This window comes from Sceloporus occidentalis, unplaced genomic scaffold (genome assembly GCF_023333645.1).
Source record: "Sceloporus occidentalis isolate IW3139 unplaced genomic scaffold, rSceOcc1.0.p SCAF_43, whole genome shotgun sequence".
Taxonomy (NCBI): domain Eukaryota; kingdom Metazoa; phylum Chordata; class Lepidosauria; order Squamata; family Phrynosomatidae; genus Sceloporus; species Sceloporus occidentalis.
The window spans coordinates 6450415-6463565 of record NW_028317023.1 but is presented as its reverse complement, the minus strand read 5'-3'; the positions used below and the strand labels follow the sequence as shown (position 1 = coordinate 6463565).

The 13151-nt window shown below is 39.0% G+C and overlaps 1 protein-coding gene across 1 annotated transcript in view; it reads right to left on the bottom strand.

The window, feature by feature from the left end:
* Positions 1-13151, bottom strand: part of LOC149289824 (DNA polymerase alpha catalytic subunit-like) — a 120047-nt gene that overhangs the window by 77132 nt on the left and 29764 nt on the right. Inside the window, exon 26 of the mRNA XM_089490273.1 lies at positions 343-375. Within this exon, the coding sequence (XP_089346399.1) occupies positions 343-375 (33 nt within the window). The remainder of the gene's footprint in view (positions 1-342; positions 376-13151) is intronic.

Below are 13151 nucleotides of genomic sequence, written 5' to 3'. Positions count from 1 at the left end.
CACAACGCTGCAGCTCATACAATATAGCGGAACTGCGAGTAAACTCTAATTAACACTGTTGCTAATTTGCTGGAAAGACTCGCATGCAGGCTTCAAGCAGCGCTCCATCATATCTGTGTTAGGGAAAGAATGAAGCTATAATCCATTAGGAAGGATTACATTGGTAAATAGGCATCCAAAGAGAAACACTTTCCAGTTTGTTTGGGTTACAGTTTTGTGGCGTACAACAACTTCGCCAGGTGTGGCCTTTGTTGTTTTTCCGTGTTTGTTTTTGTTCGTACATAAAAAAAAAAGGGAAACCTTAGATGAAAGCAGAGTGAAAAAATAAGCAGCCAAACTCACCTTCTGCACCATCTCTTTGGTATGCAGGAGAATCTAGATGTAAAAAATATAAATAAATTAGTGTGCATCATTAAAAATGACACATTGTAAAAATAGGGTTTGATGACTATTGCCTGCAGAAAATAATTCTGGTTGCCAAGATATTTAGAGGTATAGCAACAACGTCAAATCAAGTCAGGGGCAGATCATGTTACTTTGGTAAATGCCTGATCTCCAGCTCTTTGCTACAATCATCAATGAACTTGAAAAAGATTATACAGAAAAATGGATATCCAGTAGAGCGCAGTAAAGATTTAGGATGGAGAGTCTTTCTACAACATACAATATATACTTGTATGGGCCATCCTTAATATTGATTGGACCCTAGGCATTTGTTTGCCGCCACCCCCCCCCATGCACTCCATGCCATGCAATCAGGCGCTCTACCAAGCACAAAAAACCTCCAAAAACATTAGAAGATTGACAGAGGGAATCTGACCCTAGCAAGAGATAGCCTCACGCGGCAGGCAGGGGAGGAGCACAATCCTACGCCGATCGCATAACACATGAATGGTGCAGGTCCGTTAAGTGACCAGAAACTGACGTGCACGTCATGATCAGGGTCGGCATTTGTTGTCCCCTCCTTCACTGTACTCTTTTGATCCCTCATGTAGTTCAGTATAGATCAAATAAACACAGCACTGAAGGTATAGATCGACTGAATAAGATGTACAAACCATGTGTTTGGAGGTATAGAGTAAATAACTAGTACATGGAAACACTGCATTGTAGGTACAGCAACTGAATACACAAACCCTTACAGGTATAGATAAACTGAAAATCAAAAGTAAACCCAGCATTGCATGTATAGATGAAATACATGGAAAACCATAAATTGCAGACAGAGCACAGGTCACGCACCCAAAGTCCATCTACAGGACCTGCCAAGCACCCTGTTTGGATGCACTGGACTTGCCATCTTTGACCCCAAACAGCAAGTGCAAGAATGAAGCATTTTAAAGCAGAAGAAATGTTAGGACAAGGGGACAGTCAAAAATTAGGGAGTCATGGGCTTAGATGTAACGCAAGGATGTTATACTTCACTGCGGTGGGTAAGTGAACAGTCTCCCACCAGCGGCGGCAAAGGATAATACAATGAGGGAATATAAACATACTAAGGACAGACATATATCCTCATTATAAGGCCAATGACAGAATAACGTTGAAGATCTTTTCAGCAGTGCAGACTAGATGGGCTGTTAAGATTCTAGGTTTGTCAATACTTGGTCCTTATAGCCCCTGCATGCAGAACATATGTCAAACCCCTGTGTGTTTTTACATTGTTCTAATAGGTTCTGGATACTTTATTAAATAAAAGCACTGATGATCCTGTTCAGTACAGTTTACATGGATAGTAAATTTGATGGTGGAATGTTGGAGATAAGGGAGGGAGAAGAAAAGCAGTTTTGTTTTCTCAGTTCTACTCGAAAGGGAAATATGTTCCACAAAAAAAAAAAAAAAAAATGAAATAAAAAGAGCTCTAAATGACAGCGCAGCTGCCGCTAAAGAACTCAAACAAAAGAAATGCAGATAATTGTCTAATAAGAATTTCATAAAACATTTAGCCAGAAACAAACATGTTCTTTCTATTTGTTCTCATTTAAAAGCTCTTGTAGTCGCCTTGCCACGAGAGGCTTCTATAACATATATACGTCACCCTTATTAGTAGGTAGGCTTTTGAGTTTTCCTGTGTCTAATTTGAAGTATTGTTACTTGCTGGATGTTGAGCAGATTGATTTATTCAAACGAACCATATGGGACTGATTGCAAAACAAATCATCACATTCAAAACTATTTATGCTCTGACAAACACCAACATTGTGCCATTTGCTCTATTGTTTCTGTGCGAGATGCCATTTGCACAATCAAAAAGACTGCTCTTTTACATCAAATCTGAGGCACAGTATGGAGCAAAATCAAAAAAAGGTGAGGCTTGCGCAATACATGAAATAGCTGACGGGGGTTCATCATCTGACACCACACAAAAAAAAATTGAAAAATGCACGAATTTAAGCATTAAATGCTTGTGTTGCATCAAGTTCAGAGAAGCCAGGCAATGGTGCATGTGGTCAGGGACAAACTTTCGTTTTTTAATGTCAACTTTTTATTTTATCGATCTTCCGCAATGCTATTTTTGAGCTAATTTACAAATGAACTACAGGAGCCAAAAATGTGTCAAATTACCCCTGCAAATCAGAGGCGTATTGAAGTGCTCTGCTTCTTGGACGCATTCACTGTGTGTCTTGGCAGCAGAGATGCGAATCCCTGAAGATTTGTTTGGTAAAATGGCTCCCCAAGGGCTGCTCAACTTGAAGGAGCTCCAGCACTACTCCTGAAGTGACCAAACATATAATCATAGCACCTTTAACATATAGGCAACACAGTTGCAGCCCCTTAAAGCAAGCTTTGTGTACTTTAGCACAATCAGTTGCCTTTGAATGTGCTATACTTAACCCCTTAATGACAAATGACGTGCCAGGCACGTCAGTTAACGACCAATGCTGTGTCTGGCATTAAATAAGCCTAGAAAGAGATAAAAACAAAACAAAAAAAAACACTATATAACTTGTGTGGGTACAGTTAACACGAGCCCCGCAAAAAAAAACAAAAAAAAAAAACAGCCTGGTCCTTAATGGGTTAAGCGGTTTCATAGAGCAAGCATGTGTTGGAACCATTCAGTAGTAACATAATTGTACAGACAGCTGTAGCCAAGCTAGGAGCCACTCTGGGAACACCCCGTAAGTTATTTTATCATACCGTAAATGGAATATCACTTTTTACTGACTACAATTAGTTTGCAGAAGTGACTTGATGTAGACCAATTAGTTAAGAACATGTCATGTATTATTTTTTAGCAGACATGTAACGCAAATCCAATGCACACAGCAAAGGAAAAAAGTGTCACATTTTATTGCCAGCAGCCAGGACAAACAACACAAAACTGTGAGCAACTGAGTCCACTGTTAAAAGTGACTGGCATGCTAGACAATTTGGCCTAAACATATTAACAAATTGCTAGCATATATACCCATCTCCAAAGCGTTATAATTAGAAACAACACTGCTGTCCTTTCATAATGCCGGGATCCCATGACAAGCTTCACGAACATGTTGGTTGATAAGGTGGTCAAAGGACCTGCTCCACTGGGTGAATTAAGCATTTTTGTAACTGAAAGGATCAAAAAAAAAAACTTCAAAGTACTGAAACATCAAGACCCTTCTGAGAAATAGAAACCAAGATTAGCCTCTCCTAACAGAATCTGAGAAGACATCCTAAAATGTCCTGTGTTTTATTGTGATTAAACCTTGAAGGAAAAAGAAAGAAAAACACAAAACCGAGTGCTTCACTACACAACATGTCAACATTATGGGTATGGAAATCTCTCAGCTGCTTCAACAGACCTAAAAAGGAGCCAAAGACAGTCAGCCGCCATGGTGTCATAGGAAACCTAGTCAATTAAAAGTATTTCAACAAAACAAAAGCACAATTGATCAAACAATCAATCAAAACCATTATGAAGCAAAATGCTGTATATACAACAGCACCTATGTCAGGGTTTAGTTTCCCAAACGACAGATGTGCAAGCTGATTCTGCCCAATCTGCCAAAGGTTCAGTCGAAGGTGGCGACAGCCAGGACGACGCAGAGGGGTACAAAACACTCGAGTGCTTCATTAATAAGCCAATTCAGCATTTCACAGCTACACCTGCGTATATTTTCATCATCGGTCGGGTGATGGAATGTCACACCCCCAGCCCTCAGATGTCACCTTCAAGTCTAAAAATAAAAAATAATAAAAAAAAAAAAATACATTAAAAATAAAAAAAACCTTTATGCTTATTTTTTCCCCCTCCTTAACAAAGTACAGCTGTTGAGAATAATTGTTCAAGATCTTACCCTGTAATGTCAACTGCAGCAGAACAAAGACTATTTAATTAGCAAATCTATTCAGTAATTCAACACCTATTATATCAAATGCCTTCATGATTTTATTCAGGATAATTGGCTAAGAGGGTTATTACTGACATTCAGATGGAATTTAAAATTCCTACATGAGTCGAGTCATAATAGCAGTAATGATCTCCCCAATCAGGAGATTGTGTGTCACGCGAGGCTCTCCGACATTGCAGCGTAGCCCATTTCATGACTTCTTAATTCCCAGCCTCGGCTCGGCGAGGGCTCTTCATGCAGATATTTCACCCGGCGATGCAGCTTTAATGGGACGCTATTACAATACGCAGAACAAAAAAGGCAACAATTTGATTTTTCTCTCCAGCCCCCATGTGTGCGTGTTAAGAGAGTGACAGCGCTGCCATCGTATCAATCAGCCCAGAGATTCTGATAGCTGCAATAAAAGGTCTGCGCGCCCAGGGAAGGGGATGTCTGCAATTAAAACCAGCAGGGCACGCATATTCACCAACCCCCCCCCCCTTACCAAAATTAAAACACGGGATTTGCCAAACTTTGAAGGCGGGGTGGACTTTGTTCCTTTATTCAGAAAAGTATTCACCGGAAAATAAAAGAATTTCTAATTAAAACACATGGCGCAACACACAACGGGAGATCGCTGTATCAACACCCCAGCCACCATATGCGCTATAATATATATATATATATATACACATATACACACACACACACATACCACAGCCCGGCGTTACCATTTCTCCCCCACCATCAGCTCCTTATCGGTTCCTTAAATGTATTTCCGGCTCAGAGGCCTGAATGATCACAACAGTGACCATCAGACCAGCTCTGGTTTCCACAAATTCCGGGGGTCTAACAATGCCTTCAAACAGCCAAATCAGATGTGAAACATGGAGAGGGTGGAGGGCTGCAGTGTTTTACCAAGGAAAGGACTTGCCAAACCCCTATCGATTCAGCTTTGGTGGGACGCTAAACTGTCCTGCGTGGCTCGCCCACACATCTATTGATTTAGATAAAACTATGGATCCCAATCCCAGTGAGACTAAAGATATTCAACTCCTCCATTATTACTTTGGTTCATTTAAACAATGGCGTACTAGGATTGCAACATTAGATAAAACAGGGGAAGCAAAAATGTTATTTAAAAAGAGGGCGTCTATATAAAATTTAAGTAGTTCCACCCTTACCTATAGAGAAACCGGTAGAATAAGTTTTAAGCGCTACTCGGTTTTATCTCGGATTTAAAAGCCTACAGATCTTATATCCAAAGTAATATATATTGTTTCTAACACGGCTGATCTGCATTTCATCCAATTTCATAAACTCAATGTTCATGTTATAAACACAGCAGGGCATTTTCCAGAAGCCATGCTTCCCACAACTTCTTATGCTGTGCTATACGGACGTCAAAAGCTATATATTTTTATAATGGCTCATACAAAGTATTTAAACACTGAAAACAATCAATGGTTAGAAAATACATTCTAGGGTTTATTCCCTGAAGGGACTGTTTGAATTAACACTACACTAAACCGGACTGAAACGGCCAACTGTGAGCTACTGCAAGAGCTTGGCTGGCCCTATATAAAAATCTATAGTTAACTCAATAAATTTCCCTGAAACTCATTTCACAGACTTAACTTTGCATAATGTAAGATCACATGTAAAACTGTGTGTGCATATAAAATATATATCTTTTAGAGGGTGTTCACTTATCTTTTTTTCCCATCCTACTTTGCCCGGATAAAGTTCTAATACAACTTTATCCAGATCCTGCTTTTTTGGTATTCTGCCCAAAGCTGTCAAATAGATGGCGTCACATCACTGGTCACATACAGCTGCACACACATTCAGTGCTTTCTCATGGAAAGGGGACTAAAGAAGCGCTGCTATACAGTATACATAGTATCCATGGCACATAAAACGATGTTGCAGACAGTAATGCTGCTTTCCGCCAAGCAAGCACCAGCTACGTTGATTCAAGGAGATGTCGGCACAAAGACTGTGCTGGAATTCAGCAGCTGCAGCGGGAACACTGCTGGCGCGACACAGTCAGGTTTCTGCTACAAGGTCAGACAAATCATAGCTAACCTTTGAACTCTAGCCAAATTATGTGCCATCAAAAAAAGATTTAAAAAAAATAAACGGGACTGCTGATACAACCTACTGTAGATTGAAAGCTCCTCACAATAACCTTCAACACAAAGAATGTCACCTACACCAAAAAAGACAGAATCTGGAAACGCTTTCAAATCAGAGGCAGTCGGTACTCATGGCCAGAATCTTGGGGAATCAGTCAGTTTTGCCTCACAATAAAATAGGCAAACCGCAGATGGCCAGCAAGGAAACCCAAAAAGGGTATAACCGTGGACAAAAAGCCCATACAAGGTATCCTGAATACCAGGTATTAATATAAAAGGAAGCACTTTTAAAAAAATAAATAAAAAAAACAAAACTTACAACAGAAGGACCAACAGACTGACATGTGTGTAACACAGAAGTCCAGCACTGGGTGGTTACCACACATACTATATATATATATATTTTTTATTTTTTTTAATATGGACCAATGTGATGAGACATATGCACTGTATATGTCGTAAAGTCTTCATCTTTTCAGTATAAATACACGTTTAAATCTATATGGGTTGATACCATAAAAAATGTAAAAACCTTTTCCCATTCTTTAGACTTCCTAACAGTTAAGGCTGCCAAAGTCTCTCCCCCCCCAACCACCACCACACAGAAGTCTTATCAGTATTTGTGGTATTTTATTTTATAAATAAAAAAATATATATATAATTGTAATTTCATTCTTATTTAGGGCAGTTTAGAGGTCCAAGTAGAAAAGGGAGAGCCCAAACCCCCTATACAGAGATTTGTAATGTATTTTAAATCTTTTTCGGTTTATATATGGCAGATTAAGCTCTTCTCAAAATCTATAATCTGATTACATATCATGAAAAAGCAAGGGATTGTCCTCTTCGTGTAACACCAGATCATCTTTGTCTTTCAGCATGCTCTTACCATCAGAGCAGAGTGAAACTAATGAAGGAATTGTTTTCTTCCAACAGTCAATTATGCTCTGGTCATGCTAGTAAGTATTATAAACAAATCGGCCCTGAAGAGACCAGGGGTTTTTAAACCAACATCATTAATGAGCTAATAGCCCCAATTTAAACGTTTGTCCAATTACCTAGTTTTAACACAGATAAAACCTTTGGCAGGTGTATAAAAGTTAAAAAAAAAAAATAAAAAAAAAAAAAAGATTTTCAGGGTTGAACAAATCTGTATAAAATTATGCTTCTCTATTTTGGAGAAGCAAATTAGAAAAGATTCAGGTGGTCAGCTACTTGGCCCCAATATTTTTTTCTTAAAAGGGGTTAAACAGCAGCTAGAATTGAAAAGGTAAAATTATAACAGAGGAATAACACATGGGACACGGACAAAACTTTTTACTGCTAATGTACAAGCGCTTAAGATATTTTTCCCCCCAAAAGCCAGAAAGAAAAAAAAAACTTGAAAATACATAAGTGATTGAATTAATTGCCTTTACTGACTAATTAGATTTCCTAACATCAATAGTCTCAAGTTAGTCACAGCTTTTGTCAACCTTTAACCCCGCGAGGAGCTTCTGTTTTGACAGAGAAGGCAGCTGTGGCAAACTTTTTTTTTTGATCCTCTTGTAAATCAATCATCTTGACCAGTGCCAAAAAAATCCACTTGGTTTAACCCCTTCCGCAGCGCAGACATCTGCAGGACAAACACTAAGCTTAAAAATGCAGTTCTATTTCTGCGTTGAAGCGTCTGATGACCTGAAAGGTGTCTAACGTTTAAAGTGAATTTAAAGGGCAAGCGGCTGATATTAATTACCGCGATGCGGAACAAGGAAGATTTTTTTTCTTGTAGAACAGCCGATTAATGTGTTCATCCTTTTAACACAAAATGCGTCCTACCGTTCGCTACCTTTAAGTATATCATAAATAAAACAATGAACAGGATCGCCCCAACATGGAAAGGGCGAGATAAGAGGAATACTTCTGGCTTTGAATCATCCAAGGAGTCACTATGATATTGAGAGGATCCAAGAATAATGATGATGAAGCCTGCTGACCCCCGCCACGCGAGTCTGCTGCTCAAAATGGCACTGCTGCATGACACTGGCATGTTGACACCTGGGAACGGAGCACATAGGGAAGGCCAAGTATCGGATCAGTTTCCCGTCAGCTGCCGAGGGAGCGGACACTTAAGCTGCTTTAAGGTCTCTCATTCTTCCATTTAAAAGGGGGTTCAAGGACATGGCAGCCTGTCCCTCATAAACATGCCAACCAACTGCACTTGTCTTAAAAACAACAAGGACGGCAAAGATCTGAAGCGACGATCCAGGATAGCAAGTGGAAAAAAATCCTTCTCAATGTAACATTGTCAGGGAGTGCCACTCAATCACTTGAGTGCTAAACTATTTGCCACGGGGACTCCCTTCATTTATTAGACATCAGTCAGTTTGCTCACTTAATTTAACTGGAATATGATACGGCAACCTCCCTCAACTGTCACAAAACTTAGTTAATCTGGTTGGCAGGGGAATCTTTTTTACACGATGTGCACTTGACAAAATGAGGTAGAAGCACATGGCCGTGGTAGGCCGACAGCAAATAGCCCGGAATAATCAGAGTCATGATATATAGCATTTATGTAGTTCTGAAATACAAAAGTGTTTAATTGCCAAAGGGAAAGTTGCCAGGAGAGCTGTGGTTCCAAATCCTTCATGACACTATTATGAAGGCCAAGTAAGTTTATCTGCCTGGCTCTGTATAATGTATAATTCAAGGTGAGGAGACTTCATTGATTTAACTATGCTTTACACAGGGCCAGCCAAGCTCTTCCTATAGCAGAAGCTCACTTGAGTTGGCCTTTTATAATGTATAGCCAAGTGGGGAACTTGAAACGACAGCTCTCCTTTTAATGAATGGACACAATAAACACTGGTTTATTTTATATTTGAGCAGTCATTCTCTCAGGGTATAATACCTGCATTCCACCCATATGTCTGCATTTATCATGACACGGCTTAATAATTACATTTATTTGCTACCTTCCTCAGTAGAGGACTATACAATTCTCGCCTATTCCTTGTCATTTCGTTGAATCCAAGTGCTGGATCAACAAGCTGAATGTTGCTTTGGTTCCATGACCTCAATCAACAAATTCCTGTAGGCCGCACGGAAGCTGAGCTATTAAAATTGTTGTATTATGGAGACGTCCCACAGTAGACAAGAAGTCAGAGAAGTGCTGAAAGATGGTAACAGGTGAATTGATAAAAAGCTTTAAGTGCCAACTAAACATACATGCTCTTACATCATTGTCCCCAAATATGCAGAACTAAAAAAAAAAAAATAGTGTGAGCAGGTTAATCACGAGGGAATGTCATGATAAATGCAGACATACGAGTGGAATGCAGATATTATACCCGGAGACAATGACTTTTATGCGGTGTGATGAAACTGGACAGATTAATGTTTTGTATGACATTTTTACATACAAGCACGTACCGTTGAGTTCATTAATTTTTAAACATGGTCACGGAAAATTAGAACCAAATTGACTCAAATAGAACCCTTGACTCAAGATATAGCAAGAGGACATAAGAGTATCAACCCTGTTATATGAAACAAGAGACACTGGCCATCCTAGATTCAACCTAGTTATTTCTAGTTATTCAGCTTTAAATATTTGCATCCCTGCTAATTGTATTTTCCATGAATTCTCCAATATTTATTTTCTTTTTTTGTAACAAAGTGTCTTGCTACTACTACTTCCATACTCAAAGTATCGCATTAAAGTTGTGTAAAATAAAAAATCGACTTCTACAATGACTACACACAGAGAAATTAAACACAGACCATAAAATTACTAGTACAAAAGCATGAAAAAGGCAGCACACAACTGTCAGTAGAAGCATGAGATGTGGCATATGTTGGCTTTTATGAGGGCTTTAGATGTAAAGTAATTTATTACTTGGAAGTGCCAAGCTAAACAGAACTCTAGAAGGCAGGAGGAGAGCATGTTAAGCTCTCGACTTCTCCTTCCTATCAAACAGATTACACACAGAGTCAAATACACAGCTAGTCCCGACAGTTTGTTTCTCTCACACGCTAGCAATATTGTAACAAAAAGGTTAGCATTTGTGAGCACGCTTGGCGTAGCAAGTCCTGCAATATTACAGAACAGTCAACTTTGTACATATATGACTGGCGTCAAGGCTGGCGCTACCATTTACTACTACTTCGCAAGCGAGTGCCTATAGGAAGCGGGGGCCAGAGCGTTTTCCTAAAGCCAGACCGTGCTTGTATAAAGCATTTCATACTTTGAGTAATTTTCAGCTTTATTTTTTTTTTTTTTTAGAAGAAAAAAAAAAGGCACTAGAAGTGATGTTAACTGAAACAACCGACATATAACTTTGCTATTTGTTTGTAAATGTAATTGTTTTAAAAGGGACTGTTATTCGAGTCGTTGCTGATGATCCGTGTTCCATTACTTTATCAGCATAGAACTCTGGAGATAATTTAAAAAGAATTTAGGAAGTTAATAACTGTTTATCGAAAAATAAATTGTTTTTTTTTTTTTTAAACAGATTTTAAATCTGTAAATAGACACTTCACAAGATTCTACTAAACTGTAAAATGCAGGATTTTGGGAAAACAACAGCCGATATAAGTAGATATCATAGAATGAATGACATTAGTAACAGTTCACAATTTACTTTGGCTTGTGGCATTTGTCCAGCCTTAATCAGATTGACTCGCACGGTATAACGCATGCTTTTATTAAGAGCGGACTCTGTTATTTATTGTAACTGTGTCCTACAAAGAACATTTCCACGTAAGCTGGCGTAATAGTTCTAAGTATGATAGAGTCTTCACACGAATAAGTGCGTGTTGTCTTTGCTCTGGCGTTAGTGGAATGTCTCAGAGGGTTCCTCTTTGTAGACATATTAATTTTACTAGTTGGTAAAGAGTGTCACTTTACAGCTGGAAATTTAAAGCATGCAAATAAACATACATCTTCACAGACTGCCACAAATAAACTACGAACAAAAAATTCCTATTGTTTCATTCTGACCCCAGCTGCATTTTTGCAGGGTCATAAATATATCGGGTTTTTCGGCAGACTCTGCTCGCCCTCTGAACTTTGGTTCAAAGCTATTTCAACTGTTAAAGCCGCTTCCAGAATTAAGAGACCATATAGCCAGTTTATTTTTCTTATGAGTGTTAGCATAACCTCAAGCCCAGATGAGCAAATCAGCGTCTACGGACTCTATGTTCGGGCTGACTGTGACGGTAAGTTCATCACCACTGAATTTCATGGATGCTCGCTCGCTCGCTGCATCCTAGTTATATGAAAGTATAGTGGTCTGGAGTTTAGAGTAGCACGTGGTAATCTTGAGGAAATATATTCCCTTGTATATGCCGACATAGAAATCACTAGAGAAAGCAAAATATGAAATAAACACCATTTTTGATCAGTTAAAACTGGAGAACTGTGGATGTTCTGCGAATACTGTATTGTACAATTTTCCCACCTAAGAGGACGTGCATATCTTGAGATACACAACATACATATTGTATGCGAGTTCTAAAAAAAAAAATCAAAAAAAAAAAATAAAAATCATGTATTTGCACCCAAGACTAATAGGGATAAAAAATTTACATGCAGAACACCCACTGAAGCAGGTGGAGACCCCACCATAGCGAACAATAACCCAACCACATAATAGTGAAGAGAGTGCCCACCGCAGCACTGAAAAGAAATAACCTTTAGGCAATTAATAAGAAAACCACCGAAGGCTATGTGCTATTCCAGGAAATAGAAAGAGGGAAAAAATGACCTTCATACTCCAACAACTGTTGAAGCGTAGACGTATAAATATGTGCGGATGGCACGCTGCTCCTGCTTTGATCACCGTCACATGAAAGCATGATATGTCACCATTAACATGGTTGCTATTGTTTCAATTCATTCTGACAAGAATTTGATTTCATAGCTATATCATACTTACAGGAACGGGCCGCAATACATTCTTACGGGGCGATTTATAAAGTGGATGCCCTAATTTAAAAGATGCATTGCATGCTTCCCGGGGCACCAACAATCGCACAAAGCCCTTCACAATAATGTCAGTAGAAAGTTGTCAGTTTGCATTTTGGAGTGATGTAAAGCCACATGGTACACTCAACCTCGTATGATAAATGAGTTATAGCATTTTCTCAGACTACCACAGCAAACTAAATGACTTAACAAACGCCGTCTCAGCAAGACTTGGCAGAACTCGGTAACTGTGCAATGCCTGTGTGTATCAGTGAATATTAAATGGGTAGAAAGCCAGGCATAGCCCATAAAACTATTGGAAATTATTTCCTCGGTGTGGTTCAGAAGTGTTGCGGGAAATGCTGGGATAACGCAAGCCATAAATAAAATGTAACTAAAAAAAAAAAAATGAACAGTTGTGAACATGGTGTAGCTTTCAGTTGTGTCAGAACTCGGAAGGGCAGGGGCGAAACAAATCTCTACCAATAGCAGGAACTTTACGATGATCTATCATACATGCCTGGCATGCCCCGTGTAACAGAGAATGGTTGCTGGGCTTAGCCAAGAGGTTCTGCCTTGTTATCTAGACCAGCTGCAAAGGATAAAAAAAAAAAAAAAACAACGCATTTGCACAGTACAAAGAACATAAAAAGATAGGCCTAATAAACACAAGATGCCACCAAATTGGTGAAAGCAATTTAAAGAGATTTTATGATTCCTAATTCTGTAATGTTAATCATTTTAGGTTGTTTAAAT